At 41.1% G+C, this 14,734-nt stretch overlaps 1 protein-coding gene across 3 annotated transcripts in view; it reads left to right on the top strand.

The window, feature by feature from the left end:
• Positions 1–14,734, top strand: part of LOC139614423 (calsyntenin-2-like) — a 267,128-nt gene that overhangs the window by 185,025 nt on the left and 67,369 nt on the right. For all 3 annotated transcript variants that reach the window (XM_071471679.1, XM_071471678.1, XM_071471680.1), the window contains one exon: positions 1,960–2,109. In XM_071471679.1, the coding sequence (XP_071327780.1) occupies positions 1,960–2,109 (150 nt within the window). The remainder of the gene's footprint in view (positions 1–1,959; positions 2,110–14,734) is intronic.

The raw sequence follows: 14,734 nt of genomic DNA, 5'->3' as shown, positions 1-14,734 counted from the left end.
GTAGAGAATCACACGACAGGCTTTCTACCAGCAGACATTTTGAATTGTTCTAGTCGGAAAACTACAGGTTTTACTAAAATAAAGTTACTGAATAAAGTAACATAAATGTTGGCTCTGTTTTATTCCAGGTCCAAATAGGCCATGACAGTGAGCCAGTAAAAACAATACCAGGGGCTGTATTCACTAAGTATCTTACCCAGAAGTCCTTCTAAGTGGTGCTAAAAGTTCCTAACTAAGTTTGGGGAGTGAAACTGATTCAATTCTAAAGAGAGCAAATTTCAAAAAGGAGAGCAGAACTAAGGAGAAAAGAGAACTAAGAGAAGGAAGGAAGAAGACTAATTTCAGAAACAATGTTTTACAGAGTAAGAAACTGGCTTGTCAAGCAAATTGTATCTGACATCAAACACAATCTGCTTCTTGATACTGTGATTTTTTTTTACACTTGAAAATTTCAACTTGAAATTAGACTAATTATTCATTTATATATTTATTACAGTTGGCAATCATGTAATGAAACAGACAATTATCTGTCAAACAGAGTGAAGAGCATTTTTGATTTGAAGAATAATTATGACAAAGTTAATCAGCACTAAAAACTTTCAGTGGATCAACAGCAGAGAGTTGCACAAACTACCATTTGTGGGATTGTTTTCAGTTGTTGGCAAACTGATCGGACATTTGTTCGCTCACTTGACATTAAAATGTGTTTTTAAAAAGTAGTCGTCATTCAAAAACACTGACACAACGAGGAACATCCTGCAGTTGCCTGATTGTGAGTTGGTCTTTTGCCCCATTTACATTTAACCAGATAAATCCAGATGAGATATAACACACTTTCTTACACTTAACGATATATATGTGTTTCTGTCGGCCAAATCACTGATCTGACTGCAATCTGTCTTATTTTTCCTGGGCTACATGCAAATCATTGTTTGCTTTTCTCTAACGCCAATCCAGAGGTTGGTGGTAATTCAGATGAAGATGTTTGATAACTGCTAGATGAAGAATCACTTGTGCGCTTCAGCAGTTTAATTACAACAATGCTAGTATATCTTCCATCAGCTATACCATCCATAAAGTGACACAAACAAGTGGATGAATCATATTCATGGACTAAGAGCAGGACAATAGTTTTATCATCCTCACAGGCTCTTCCTCAGGCTGATGAATGCTCTTTCTACCACACGTTAATGAGATAGATAACCGTGGCTAATTTCAGCTGCAATTATCACAGGGTAAAGATGCTATAGAGGCAATTTCCACAGTATGTTTACTGACAGTTATATAGGAGTAAAGGTTATGCATGCATCTTGGAAAGATGGATGTTTTCACACCTTTTCAACATCCGGCTAGAAGGCGTCTTCTGGTTTTAATCTGTCTTGAATACTTCTCGGATCCATTTACATTGTGAATAACTCTCTTTAAAGGAGCTATTTGTATGTTTTGCTAATGTTACAAAGTTAGCATTAGCATTAACAGCTGTTTACTTACTAGTTTAGAAGAGATGTTGCGAGTTCAGCGTCAAACATTCCTTAAGCCACCAACAGCTGTCTCCAGTGGAGAAAGGCAACACTAATGTTAACTATTGTCTTTATCACGCCTTTTCTTCTTCTGAAGTTAGCATGCTAACCAGCTAGCCCTGACCAATCTCGCCACTCTCCAATAGCGACTCACTGTAGCCTCCAATCTTCCATGAAGAACTGTTCAGAGGAGTATTATATCCTCTTGTCTTGCAAAGGCAATGATGGCTGAAGCTCTTGTTAAGGGACTATCACCACCAACCGCTACCTGCTAAAAAACCACATTCAGTGGCAGAGAAAACTTACACATTGCCCCTTCAAGGAGTCTTTAAGTTAGGACTATCATTTCCCTTGTATTTAGGACTTTCTCCATCAGCCAGTTGGAAAAAAGCTATTTGGGTTGAATTTGACCTCGAGCGACTCTTTTCTCCTCCATCAGGTAACATCCGGAACACGGAGAAGCTGAGCTACGACCGCCAGCAGCAGTACGAGATCCAGGTGACAGCCTGGGACTGTGGCCAGAAGAGGGCGCTGCACAGCGTCCCTGTTCGTATTGACGTCAAGCCCGTCTGCAAACCTGGCTGGCAAGGTGGGCCTTTGTGTGTGTGCGAAGATTTCAGGCTGGTCTAACTGTGTGATAATTAAATTACTTGAGTGCGATTACTTGAGTTTGTACAGTATGTGTGTGTCAGCGTGCACGTCTGTCTTTATTGTACAGCGTGTGCACAATGACCGAGCTTGGAGTAAGTGCAGTGTGGGCTGTATTTATGCTCACAGAAACACAGATGTGATTATTTACACGTCATTACTTTATCATGTCTGAATGCGTGGTACTTGCTATAGGCCAAATATATAGTCCTCTTTCTTTTCCATTTGTGTTTATCATACTGTCTGGGTATCTCCTCTCCTTCTACCTATCCTTTCTATATTTCTTTGTTTCTTTCTCACTCACTTAGTTTTCCTCTCCTTTCCTTCTCCGACCCTCTTTCCCTCCCCATCTCTCCCCCCTGAGGAATTGGCCTGTCAAGTGTAGCCAGTGTGATCAACAGCACTTTACTAAGAGCAACGTGACACAGCCAACACGGCTCTTAGCACATCAAAAAGCAGTCATGGCAGCCTTAATAAGGCCCAGAGTAATGCAAAGACAAGTGTCTGCACAGTGTTACAACAACACAAACAGCTGTCAAGGTAACTGCGGATGCGATTTACAGTTGTCAGAGAGGGAAGCAGCATGTGTGATGAAAGATGAATACAGGGTGGCACGCGACTTCACCTGTAACCATGTGCAACCTGTGTTGTTTTGACATTAGGTCATGAAGTAGTTTGTGTGCTGGATTTCTTTGGCGTGTAGCCATTTCTCATCCCTCAGGACATGATGTTAGCGAGCTGGTGATAAACACTGGTAAATGAGAATCCTGGCAGCAGCTCAGCGGCAGCCAGTAAACATTGCTAAAACTGTTAAGTTGTTTGGCTTGTTTTCAATCTTCCAATCTGTGTTTTCTCAAAACAAGTGACAACACATGCCTGTAGTTATACAGCGCATTCAGAAAATATTCTGAATTCACTTTTTTCACATGTTGTTATGTTGCAGTCATTTAAATTCATTTTTCCATAATCAGTCTACACTCACTGTAAGTTTTGCAAATTTATGAATAAGCAAATACATAACATTGACAGAAGTACTCAGACCTTTTGCTATGACATTTGAATTCTAGTTCAGGTTTCTCCCACTTCTCCTGATCATCTTTGAGATGTTTCTACACCTTGATTGGAGTCCACTTGAGGTAAATTCAATTGATTGGACATGATTGGGAAAGTCACACAGCTGTGTAAGGTTTCACAGCTGACAATGTATATCAGAGCATAAGCCAAGCCATGAGGTGGAAGGAACTGCCTGCAGAGCTCAGTGACAGGATTGTGTTGAGGCGCAAATCTGGAGAAGGCTACAGAAACATTTCTGCTGCACTGAAGGTTCCTAAGAGCACAGTGGACTCCATCATTCTGCAATGGAGGAAGTTTGGAACAACCAGGACTCTTCCTAGAGCTGGCTGCCCGGCCGAACAGAGCAGTTGAAAGAGAAGGGCACTGGTAAGAGAAGTGACCCTTGATGGTCACTCCTGCTAAGCTCCACAGATCCTGTGTGTAAATGGGAGAAACTTAAACCATCACTGCAGCACTTTACTGATCTGGGCTTTATAGCAGAGTAGCCCAATAGAAGCCTCTCCTCAGTGAAAGACACATGAAAGCTGCATGGAGTTTGCAAAGAAACAAACAAAGGACTCTTAGACTGTGAAGAACAAAATTCTCTGGTCTGATGAAACCAGGATTGAACTGCTTGGCCTCAATTCTAAGCACTGTGTCTTGAGGAAACTGTACAGCGGTTATCACCTGCCCATCACCTGCTCATCACCTGAAAACCTGGTTCAGAGCACTCAGAACCTCGGCTGGGCTGGGACTGGGCTGACAGTTCCCCTTCCAACAGTGCAATGAGGCATGATATCCTTGAGTGGGCCAGCCAGTGCCCTGACTTGAAAGTAATCCAACATCTCAGGACAGACCTGAAAATGGCTGTCAACCAAAGGTCCCCATCCAACCCGACAGAGCTTGAGAGGATCTGCAGAGAAGAATGGCAGAAAATCCCTAAATCCAGGTTTGCAAAGCTAGTGTTGCACCCAAGAGGACTTGAGGCTGTAATCACTGCCAAAGGTGCTTTAAGTAAAAGGGTCTGAATATTTACTGCATGTCCATGTGATATTTCAGTTTTTTCTTTTCAATAAATTTGCAAAAAATCCTAAATCTTTATCGTTATATGTATTGAGTGCAGATTGATGAGCACAAGGCTGCAGCATAACAAATGTGGAAAAAAAAGTGAATGGGTCTGAACACATTCTGAATGAACTATGCAGAAATGTACTTTTCTGATCTTAGTCAGGAATCTTCAGTGACAAGGCCAGGACCTTAACAGAAGACAGAAAAGCTAAATCAGTTCATTTTGCATTAAAAAAAAATAAATGATTCAAGCATGTCTTGAAACTCTAACATTAGTACTGTCATGTCTAAATAATTTCTTAAGATGGGTTCCTTTTGCAGGGCAGTAACAGCTCTACCAGACCGGCTACTGATTTTAAAATTCAGAGGAATTAGGGTCACCATGTCAAACAGTCCAAAAGAAACAATGAAAATAAAAAAGGTCAGAAGTTCACCCCTAATTCTCGATTTCAAAATAAATACATATAGAAAGTACAACGTTACTGTGGCAGCACATGGCAGCATGCCCTGTAGTGTTGTTTGTGCCAAGGAGCAAAGTTATAAGTTATAAACAAGCATAAAGGCAAGTTGAAGTCTCTACAAGCTTTGCTCCTGGATTTGGACAGTTTAACCCATTCTTCCTGGCAGATCCTCTCAAGCTCAATCACAGTCGATGGAAAGCATCTGTGAACTGCCATCTTTAGGTCTCACCACAGATGTTCAATGTGGTATAAGTCTGGGCTTTGAGAGACTTGTCCTGAAGCCACTCCAGCGTTGTCTTGGTTGTTTGCTTCAGATAATTGTCATTTGAAAAATCTTTACAGGTCACATACATTCATGTTCTTTATTTCGCTGCATTCATCCTTACCTCATTTCTGAGTCTCCCTGCCCCTACTGCTGAGAAGCCCCCTTAGCATGATGTCGCCGACACCATGGTATTAGCGAGGTGATGAGCGTTGCCTGGTGTTCACCTGACATAGCATTCGGAGTTCTGTCCAAATGGTTGAGTTTTTGTCTCATCAGACCAGAGAATCTTTTACCTCGCTCTCTCAAAGTCCTGAAAATGCTGTTTGACAATCTCCAAGTGATTTGTCCTATGCCTTTTACTCGAACTGGCTTCCATGCTTCTGGCAGGTTCTTCCATCTATGCAGAGACGTCTGAAACTCTGTTAGAATGACCGTTGAGTTCTTAGTCACCTTCCTGACCAAGAACCTGCCTCACCTGCCACACCACAGTTTTATCATGGAGGTCTACAGAGAGTTCCTCGGACTTCACGGTTTTTCCTTGGACTTCACGGTTTTTCCTGTCATGTGCCTTTCTGAATTATGTTCAATCATTCCATTTTCCATAGGTGGAATCAAACCAAATTCCTGAGACTGGATAATATCTGGGAAATTAAATAGAATGCAGTTGACCACAAACTGGTCATTGAGGGTTGAGTGTAGATTCATGGGTAAAAATGTCATTTTTTTTATCCTTTTGAACACAGTCTACAAATTAAAGTGTGTGAAATGTAAAGGGGTAGTTTCTGAATCCACTGTATGCTGCTGTTACTATGGGCCTGTGTACAAGTTTAATATCAGCACACCACACATACATTAACACACAGAGCAGCCAGGGCTGTCATTGGTGTAAAGGGTGACATTAACTCCTTCCAAGGCTCTCAGAGATAATCCTGTCTTTGAAGTCTGTTTGCAATATTTTTTTGTGAGTGCATTTTTAAATTAGGATTTTCAGCACAAGATTATAGCAAAAGGATACATTCACATACACAGGCACTGATACACTCTCCCTTGATGAAAGAGCAGTCGTCTCTGTGAGCATTGTTTGGCAGCAGGGATGAAGGGAAGGATGGAGAGGGAGAAGTAAATGCCATGGCCACAGATCAGGGGGTATTTAACAGGGCTAGTGGTTGTTGGAATTAAAGGCAGGCGGCTGTGGGAATGTCAAAGACATATGCACTCACACACACACACACACACACACACACACACACACACACACACACACACACACACCCACACAGAAGATGTGCTTCCTTTGGTAAAAAACAGTAATCTGTCTGTTCAAATTAGCTATGGCCTCTGGCTCTGGAGAGTTGGGCTCAGCTGTGTGTCTGTCCTGACTAATCACATGTCCTCACTCAGCTGGTTGAAACTCCTTTACTGATGGGTAGTGCCTGTACACCCACAAAAACACACACAGGTGTTTGCATAGGTGTTTGCATCACTATATCATTTTTCTTTCCGACTACTCTACTACCTACTACAGAGGTAGGGTTTGCCACTATTTGTTACCAATGAACATACCTTATGTTCATTTACACATCTTACAGTGCACTTAGACCTATCATCAGTGATATAGCCTGGAGTCAGTGGGTGTTTCTGGTCTTTTGATGTCAGACACCTTCACGCAGGCAACCCAGTCAGGGTTGAACTGGTCCCAACCTTTTGTTCAAGTTACATGCAGGTCACCTTCTGGATGTCTTTTCTGCAGCATACATAATTGTCCTGATGACTCTCTTCTGATGGAGTCCTGTGATGCCAAAGATCTTGAAGGCTAGCAGGTAAATCCCCTGCAGCAAGCCTTGATGGCCACACACTGTACATGCTATCCTCAACTCTGGTTCTTGCTCACCAGTTTGGCAAACTTGACTTTCTCTCAGAGACCTTCACCATCCTGACTTCTGAGGCAACAATCAATTCTCACAGGACCACTTACCCTGCTCTTTCAGAGATCAAGGCCATGTTTGTTCTAAGTGCAGTTTCTGCAATGGGGACTAAGTCCTAGGTCCCTAAGTTGATCTCCAGATGCCAGTCTCAAACAGTAGGAAGAAGCCCACTTAATAATCTTCTGTACTGATGTGGTTTTTCCCCTTGACAAAGCCAGTTGTTTTTCTCATTGGTTGTAGTTGTGTACAGCTGACAATCCCTGTGCACCTGGTTGTGATGCCACTGGGAGCATCCCTTCTCCAGGGCCTTAAGACAACGACTCAGGATGTTCTCCAGGAAGTGTCCTCTTTGGCACAGTGAGCACACTGGTGTTTCTGCCAGATCACAGTGGGAAAAGATGGATAGGTTAGGGTGGACAAGGTAAATTTACTGGATCAGGAATTTGCATTCCAGAGCTCTGGCCATGAGTTCTTGAAGTCAATGGTCTGTGCATATAGAGGCCATGAATCTTGTTTCTGCATCCCCTTAGTCCTGCTGGTACATACCTTTGCATTTATATCATACTTGTATTTCTTCCAGGACCATGGAAGAGATACATCTAGAGAGGTATTTAAGTGCTGACAAGCCCTGCCCATCCAGATGCCAATCTTCCATCAGCACATACAGTGGACTTTTGGACCCCACTGTATATCAATTTATGACCAGTTACAACAATGTGGCTGACTGTGGGAACTACTACAGAGGTGGTTTTGAGTACTTGGCCAGGTGCCTTTTGTGGACAGATTTTGACACCATGATAGTGTCACAATTGTGCAAGATACAGTCACAGAACTTGATGGCTGATGAAAAATGAAGGTCGAATTCGATGTTGGGTGTTGTCTGACACATTAGCACTGAGTACTCCTGTAATAATATAGTAATAACTACTGAGTTCCCATGGGTCTGAAAGTCAGGGGCATTGCAGCTGGTGTGACCCCATCACAAGATGGTCTCTAATTTTTGTATTTTTTCAAATCACTTCAATCCTCTCAATATACCATTCATGTTATATAGTGAACTGTCATTGTGGTAGCATTTGAAAACAGAAATGGAAATTACATCCTGGCTTTGGGATGATCAAAAACAAAAAAAATTCCCACTTTTTTTCTTCTTGTCCAGAATGTTTTAAAACTTTTCAAACTCTTATAGTCAATTCCCTATCTTGTCTCTTCATCACCACTTCTCCCACTGTCCACACAGAAACTCATGCACATGAACATACACACAAGAAAAACCAATAATGGAATGAACAGACAGAAGGCAAGATAAGTGACAGAGCAAGCAGACTGCTGTAGAGCCTCATCTCTTTATTCCAGGGGATGGTTATCAGTTTTATTTGGTGTAAAGCTGTTTGTTTCTAACACCACAATAGGCAGCTGACAGTGACAGAGAGCTTTATATAGTCACTCTTACAGCCCAGAGCCCAGAGCAAACAGCCTTGGAAAACAACATCGACTTGTTTCTGTTTTCTGGTTTCCTTTAAGTTTAAATGTAAAAACAGATAGTAACTTTAAATTTACATTAACTTAATTAACCTTTAAATTAACCTTTAAACCTTAAGCATAGGTTGAAGTAAATTGTTGAGTATGTTCAAGATCTTGAACATACTCATACAATTTTCACTAAGTATAGGTCCATTGGAAATTTTGCAGTGGAGTTTATATTATCATGTAACACCTTCCTTGTATTCTTGCCAGTGAGCTGAAAATGCAATAAGGAATCGTCCAGTGTCTCGACCAGTGTCTGTTATTTCAAAGAAATCACAATGTGCAGGTAAGAAAGTTACACACTGGCAGTTTCTAAGATTGAAAAAAATTGCATTCTTGGTTTTCAGTGAACAAAGTCACTGATATAGAGTGACATAAGAGGGGAAAGTTAACACAGTGGCAAATACAGCCTTCACTGCTGATGTAAACTGGATATTTCGTACTGCTGCTGCTTTATATTGACAGTGCTGAACTGGTAAAACATGGGGTGGCTTTTATTGTAAAGCAGTCGCAGGAAAGACAATCTGTTTGTCACTGACTTTAGTTCTAACCAGGAACTCTTCATCAGAAAAGGCTTCAATCATTTTTTGTCAGCAGATCTACAACTGTGGTCCACCAACACAAGTGCTCTTCTTTTTTCCAGTTAGACCTTGTCTGAGGGCGTGCACAGACTGTGCTTGACTGAAGTCTATCTGTTTGGGTGGAAAAAGTCATACCTCAAACTTATTTGCTCTGATTCATATAGTTTGGTGAAACAACGATCTTCTGTTCCAGAGGCATAATTATGAAAGATTTCTTTCTCAGACTGTCCTACCTCATCATCCAATTTTGCATGGCTTTCAGTAAAAATGTGCAAATAAATTTCTTCCTTATCATAAATAAAGAGACATTCTCTAATCTCTCACTCTATATCCTAACCTGTAGTTATAGCGTTATATGGTTGGTTTAGAGACTAGCTACTTCCTTGTTTTCCCATACAGTTTTTCTTGAATCATTATAATAATAATAATAATAATGAATTATTAAATTTTTAATTATAACAATTAAATCATCACTAAATCTGTAATTGAACATAACTAAATTATATAAACATGATTCATCTGCAGCTTTTACTATTTCATGTATTCTCCTACAAATCATCACAGTTAATTTAACCTCTGTTTACATCATGATTCTTTTAAAGTGTGAAATGGGCTGTATGTGATGGGTTTTGGTGGAGCTGCCTCAGTCAAAAGTCACAGGCAGATCTTTCAGAATCTGCTCACCCCTGCCCCCACCAGACGTTTAAAATAAACTGCACTGAGCCCAAGGTCGCAGTTAGTCTCTTCTCTGAATAACAGATTTCAGTATGAATAGAAATATCTGCGCCACCTCTGCTGATCAGGCATCCTATGAACAATCAGTTTATGCTACAGGACTGTAAAGGATGGACTTAATGTCCCATTTAACCTGTCCCATTAAATGTGCTCTGCTTGCCTATAAAACAGATACCAGATCTGTTTCTGTTATGTATGCCCTCTACAACAGGTGGAATACTCACACACGCACATATCATCATACACACATAGACCTACACTACCTCACACAGCTTCGCGCAAGCCTTGAGTGGCAGATTATCACACTGATGAAAAAAGAAATCTGCATATTCATATCTTTCCTTTGTGATTTGAGAATGGCTCTGAGCCTTGTGTGTGTGTGTGTGTGTGTGTGTGTGTGTGTGTGTGTGTGTGTGTGTGTGTGTGTGTGTGTACTTGTACTTGGGACCTCCAGTTCTTTCTGTTATTTCCCTCCAGTGACGTTCTTCCTCCTCTTGTTTGGTTCCATGGCCCGAGTCTGGAACATTTATTTCTACATTTAGGAAGATTTCCTGTGTGTGCACCAGAATTGATCCAGATGTGGAAATAGCATCTGACAATCAAGCTGTATATGGGCCAGACTTGCGCCTTGGAAGCAGGGAGTATACTGGGCCAGAAGAAACACAAGCATGTGGCCCAAGTTTAGGCTGAATGGATCTTACTATCTGGGAAGAAGCAAAATTCCTGGCTTTATTGAATAAGTGTTTTATTACTTATGACTTCAACCCTTCATCTGTAAGAGGAACATTGTATTATTTCTTCCTCTGAGAGTTAAATTGTGTCACTTTAAAGATTAAAAATCACAACAAGCAGGCAGAGAACTCAACTCTAATTGCAAATGCATGAAGCATTTTTCAAATATGATTTAATTATATTTGACAAAATGGATGTCACAGACTTAGAATGATAGATTACACTGTGTTTGCAATAAAGTTGGTGAAAAGTTGAGAAATCCAACCTCAGGTAGAGAATCTGAGATCAACACAGGCTTTGAGGCATCGTCTCTGTTTGAGGAGGGGAGTTTTCAGCGTTTTCAGCTCAACTCCCCAGTATGCCATTCAGGTGTTTGTGTGTGTGTGTGTGTGTGTGTGTGTGTGTGTGTGTGTGTGTGTGTGTGTGTGTGTGTGTGTTTGTCTAGCAGCCAATAGTCATGATCTCTGATAAGAGTCGGAAGAGGATGAATTAAGGAGGGGAAGAGGAAAAATAAATGGCTCGGTACTTCCTTTTCCCATTTCCTCAAACCTCCTCCTCCTCCTCTCCTGCTTCCTCTCTAATCTCAGACTGAGGCTGTCTGGCTGCTGCTCTTCTTCTTTTCATCCTCTCTCTGGTTGTTCCTTATTACTTTCATTGTTTCCTTTTTGCTATATGTGTCTATATCCTGTATTTTTTTTCTTACTTTGTTCTCTTCTCTTTTTGGGTTTGATTCTTTCTTTCTTTCCTGTCTTTACTTTCATCTTACCATCTTTCTTATCAGTTCATCCTCATGCTTCTTCTCAGATAGCAAAACACATCTGACCTGTACCTGGGCAACGTGCTTGTCTGTCTTCTGGCCCAGTATACTCTCTGGTTCCATGGCCCAAGTCTGGCCCATATACAGCATGATGGTCAGATGGGCCAAGTTTCATTTAGCTATCTGGGTTTTGTTCTCTCCATCCATCTCTTCTCTGATGCAGTACCAGTCTGAAGAAGGAATCCAGTAATCTCCAGTGTAAATCACAGTCACCAGACCCGCCTCTTACTCCACTTTTCACTTTATTACATTGCACCATAACACCCGTGCATGCGCGAAACACACACACACACACACACACACACACACACACACACACACACACACACACACACTCATATATATATATATATATATATATATGAGTGTGTGTGTGTGTATATATACTCTGTTACATGGTTCAACTCACATGAACTCTCCCAACCCCCATCTCTGCTTTTAGGCAGGAGGGATGGATGAGTGGTGGCAGAGGTAAAAAGATAGAGAGGGGCCCGACATCCTGTGTTTACCTTATTGTGTCAGAGGAGGACAACAGCTGGGTAGAAATGAAATGTTTGTGTGTGTGTGTGTGTGTGTGTGTGTGTGAGCTAGAAAGAGGGAGAGAGGACAGGAAAGGAGATGGACAAGAACACACACATCCACACACACCTGCTGACAAACTGCAGGTACACAGACACAAAACACACGCAACAGAAACACAAACTTGGACATAGCATAGGCACAAATATACAATAGATACCAAAACAGCCACATACACCTATAAAAAAGTGATTGTACTTCTTGCGTCCTTGTCGGGCTGCCTGTTGAGATTGGAGTTTTCTTTATAGAGCTACTTCAAGGCGACATTGAGCACTCATGAATCCAAAGAAAAAGACAGAGAAGGGGAGAAAAGGAGAGAGGGAGAAAACAGAAGGGAGAAAGAGAGTGAAAAAGAAAAAGGAGACGTTTCAAGGAAACAGATAAAAGATAAGTTCGTATATCTGGGGGAAACGTTTTGCTCAAGAGAGGCACAGGTGCTGCAATCATATAGCAGAAGTTGTCATCTCATTTTACCAATCCATCGAAAGTTATGCTGCATTTTGACCTTCACCTATTCTCTACAACCTCTGAGGTTGTAACTGAAGATCATGCTGGAAAAACCCTCCCTGTGGGGAGAGCAGACCCTGATGCAGACATGCTGCAGGGATTTAACAGCAAGTCCTGAGTAGCCTTGGACTCCCTCGGGATGCCCCATGAGGAGACAGAGGACATGGATGTCGCAAGTGGTTCGCTTAGTCTGCTGCCACTATAAACACAATGAAAACACAGATGGAGAAAAGAGAAGGTATAAAGCACCTTTTTAGCTCCTTTTTACTGAACAATTTCAGTGTCTCCACTTTAAATAGCCAGGATTAAACTGTCATTTTCACTCAATCCTCAAAAGGAGGAAAAGAATTAGACTTAGTCTGGACACGAAATTGGGGTCTTTTTGGAGGCTTCCCACAGAATCCTGCAGAATGAGAGATAATGTCATTTCATTAGAAATTATACCATTAGGCTCTTTGTAAGACTTCTGTAATAGAAATGTGTTTCTGTCACCTCAGGTGCTCACAGAGCAGACCTGCCAGCTCCTTCAGATCTCAAACGTTTGACTTCTGAAATGTAGTGATGAAAAATTATATTTATCATATTAATGATGCTTCTGAGCTTATTTTAAAGAGAAAACAGTTTCATGTTGTCCTGAATTAAAGACCCCAAGCCCCATTTTACCAAATTGGTTTGAGGGTTTTGGAAGATAGGAAACAGTTATAACAACTTTTAGATTTATTTAAAGCAGCACTACTCAATTTCTTATTTAAATTTTTTTTATAAACAATGAATTAAATTACTATACATAATGTTTAAGGGCTCACAGTGACGAGCCTGCAGAAAATTATCACCTGACTCCTCAGATTCCCTCAGCTATACAGAGCATTTTAGCATCTTTTAGCTCATTGTTTTGGTTTACTAAGGAACTGGAGAAAGGCCATAGTTGCAAATGTTTTTTTATCCCATTATCTTGAGATAACAAGATTATCTCGGGATAATGATTAATTATCAGGAGAAAACAATTTTTTGTTATCCCAAGATAACGAGATCCTATAAGGTGAAAATGATTGTTTTCTCAAGAAATTATACCTTTAAAAACACACAAAAAAAAACACAGCATACACTACCAGCCCCCGAACCAACAGCAGAGTTAGCAACTAGCTTGTGAACATAATGAAGCAACGAGTCGGAGTTTGTCGAAAGTTTGTGGAGACTCCAAATGAATGTTAATGTTGCTCCATGTCTGCTACATGTGTAATAGACAAGTCTTTGTTAACAAATTTGCCATATCAGCTTTGTGAGGTCTTGGTATTTTAGTGTTGTACATACATCTTGTTGTTCTGCCCCCAACTGGCCAAAAACTCAGGTTTAATTGCGGTCAGACAGATTTGGCTTTTACTGCATTTTCTCTGACACCACTCTTTCTTGACTACTTGACAGTTGATTTAGCCTCCACCACGTCCCAGTAAAGACATTCAGGGAAAGATTTAAGCTAATGTGGTTATATAAATCACCACATATGAGAGTCTCTGGGGGAAAAAAAGTCCTATGAAACGGCACTGATATGTAGATTTTGGCCTGAGAACATTTGAGAACTGCTCCTCTGTGTAAAATCATGCTGTCGTCATGGAAAATTCAGGAAGGAAGAAACAGTCCACTTCCTTTCATTTTGTCTGTCAAGTTTATGAAGAAAGAAAAAAGAGCAAAGTCTCTCGTATCACACAGAGAGCAGCATGAAAGCATTACAATGAATGCTTTTGGGGCATTGTTGAGAGAGAGAGGGAGAAGGATGGACAGGAAAAAAGAGGAGAAAACAGAGAGATGGCACTTTGTGAAGATAGATGAGGACATAGGTGGAGAGGAAAAGGAGAGGAAGGAAGGAAAAGAGGAGTGGAGTGCTCTTTTAAATGGAAATTGGCTCTCCCGCTGATGGCTGGGACGAGTAATGATGACCCCCCCCCGACTACTTGAAGATGGTGTCAGCATTTTTACATGCGCACAAATGTACACACACACACACACACACAAAATATTCATACAACCATCATCCCAGACGTCCATACATCTACTGACACATTTAAAAACATGCAAGAACTTACTGAGCGCGCACACACACACACACGCACACATACACATGTACACACAAACACACATGCGCACACTCTTCCACAGCCCCCAGCGATGGGGAGCAGCATGAAAGTGTGATGATGCATCATTTTCTTAAGCACCTCTATCCATCTTCCTTCCCTCACACCCTTCAGTTGAAGGAAGATGCTGGAAACTTAACTCAGCTGTATGTCTGTATACTGTACATGTGCCTGTGTGCACTGTATG

This window comes from Trachinotus anak, unplaced genomic scaffold (assembly GCF_046630095.1).
Source record: "Trachinotus anak isolate AG129_WGS33_773 ecotype Australia unplaced genomic scaffold, CSIRO_AGI_Tana_v1 ptg000034l, whole genome shotgun sequence".
Taxonomy (NCBI): domain Eukaryota; kingdom Metazoa; phylum Chordata; class Actinopteri; order Carangiformes; family Carangidae; genus Trachinotus; species Trachinotus anak.
The sequence above is the reverse complement of the archived record's forward strand: the minus strand, read 5'-3'. Positions and strand labels throughout refer to the sequence as shown.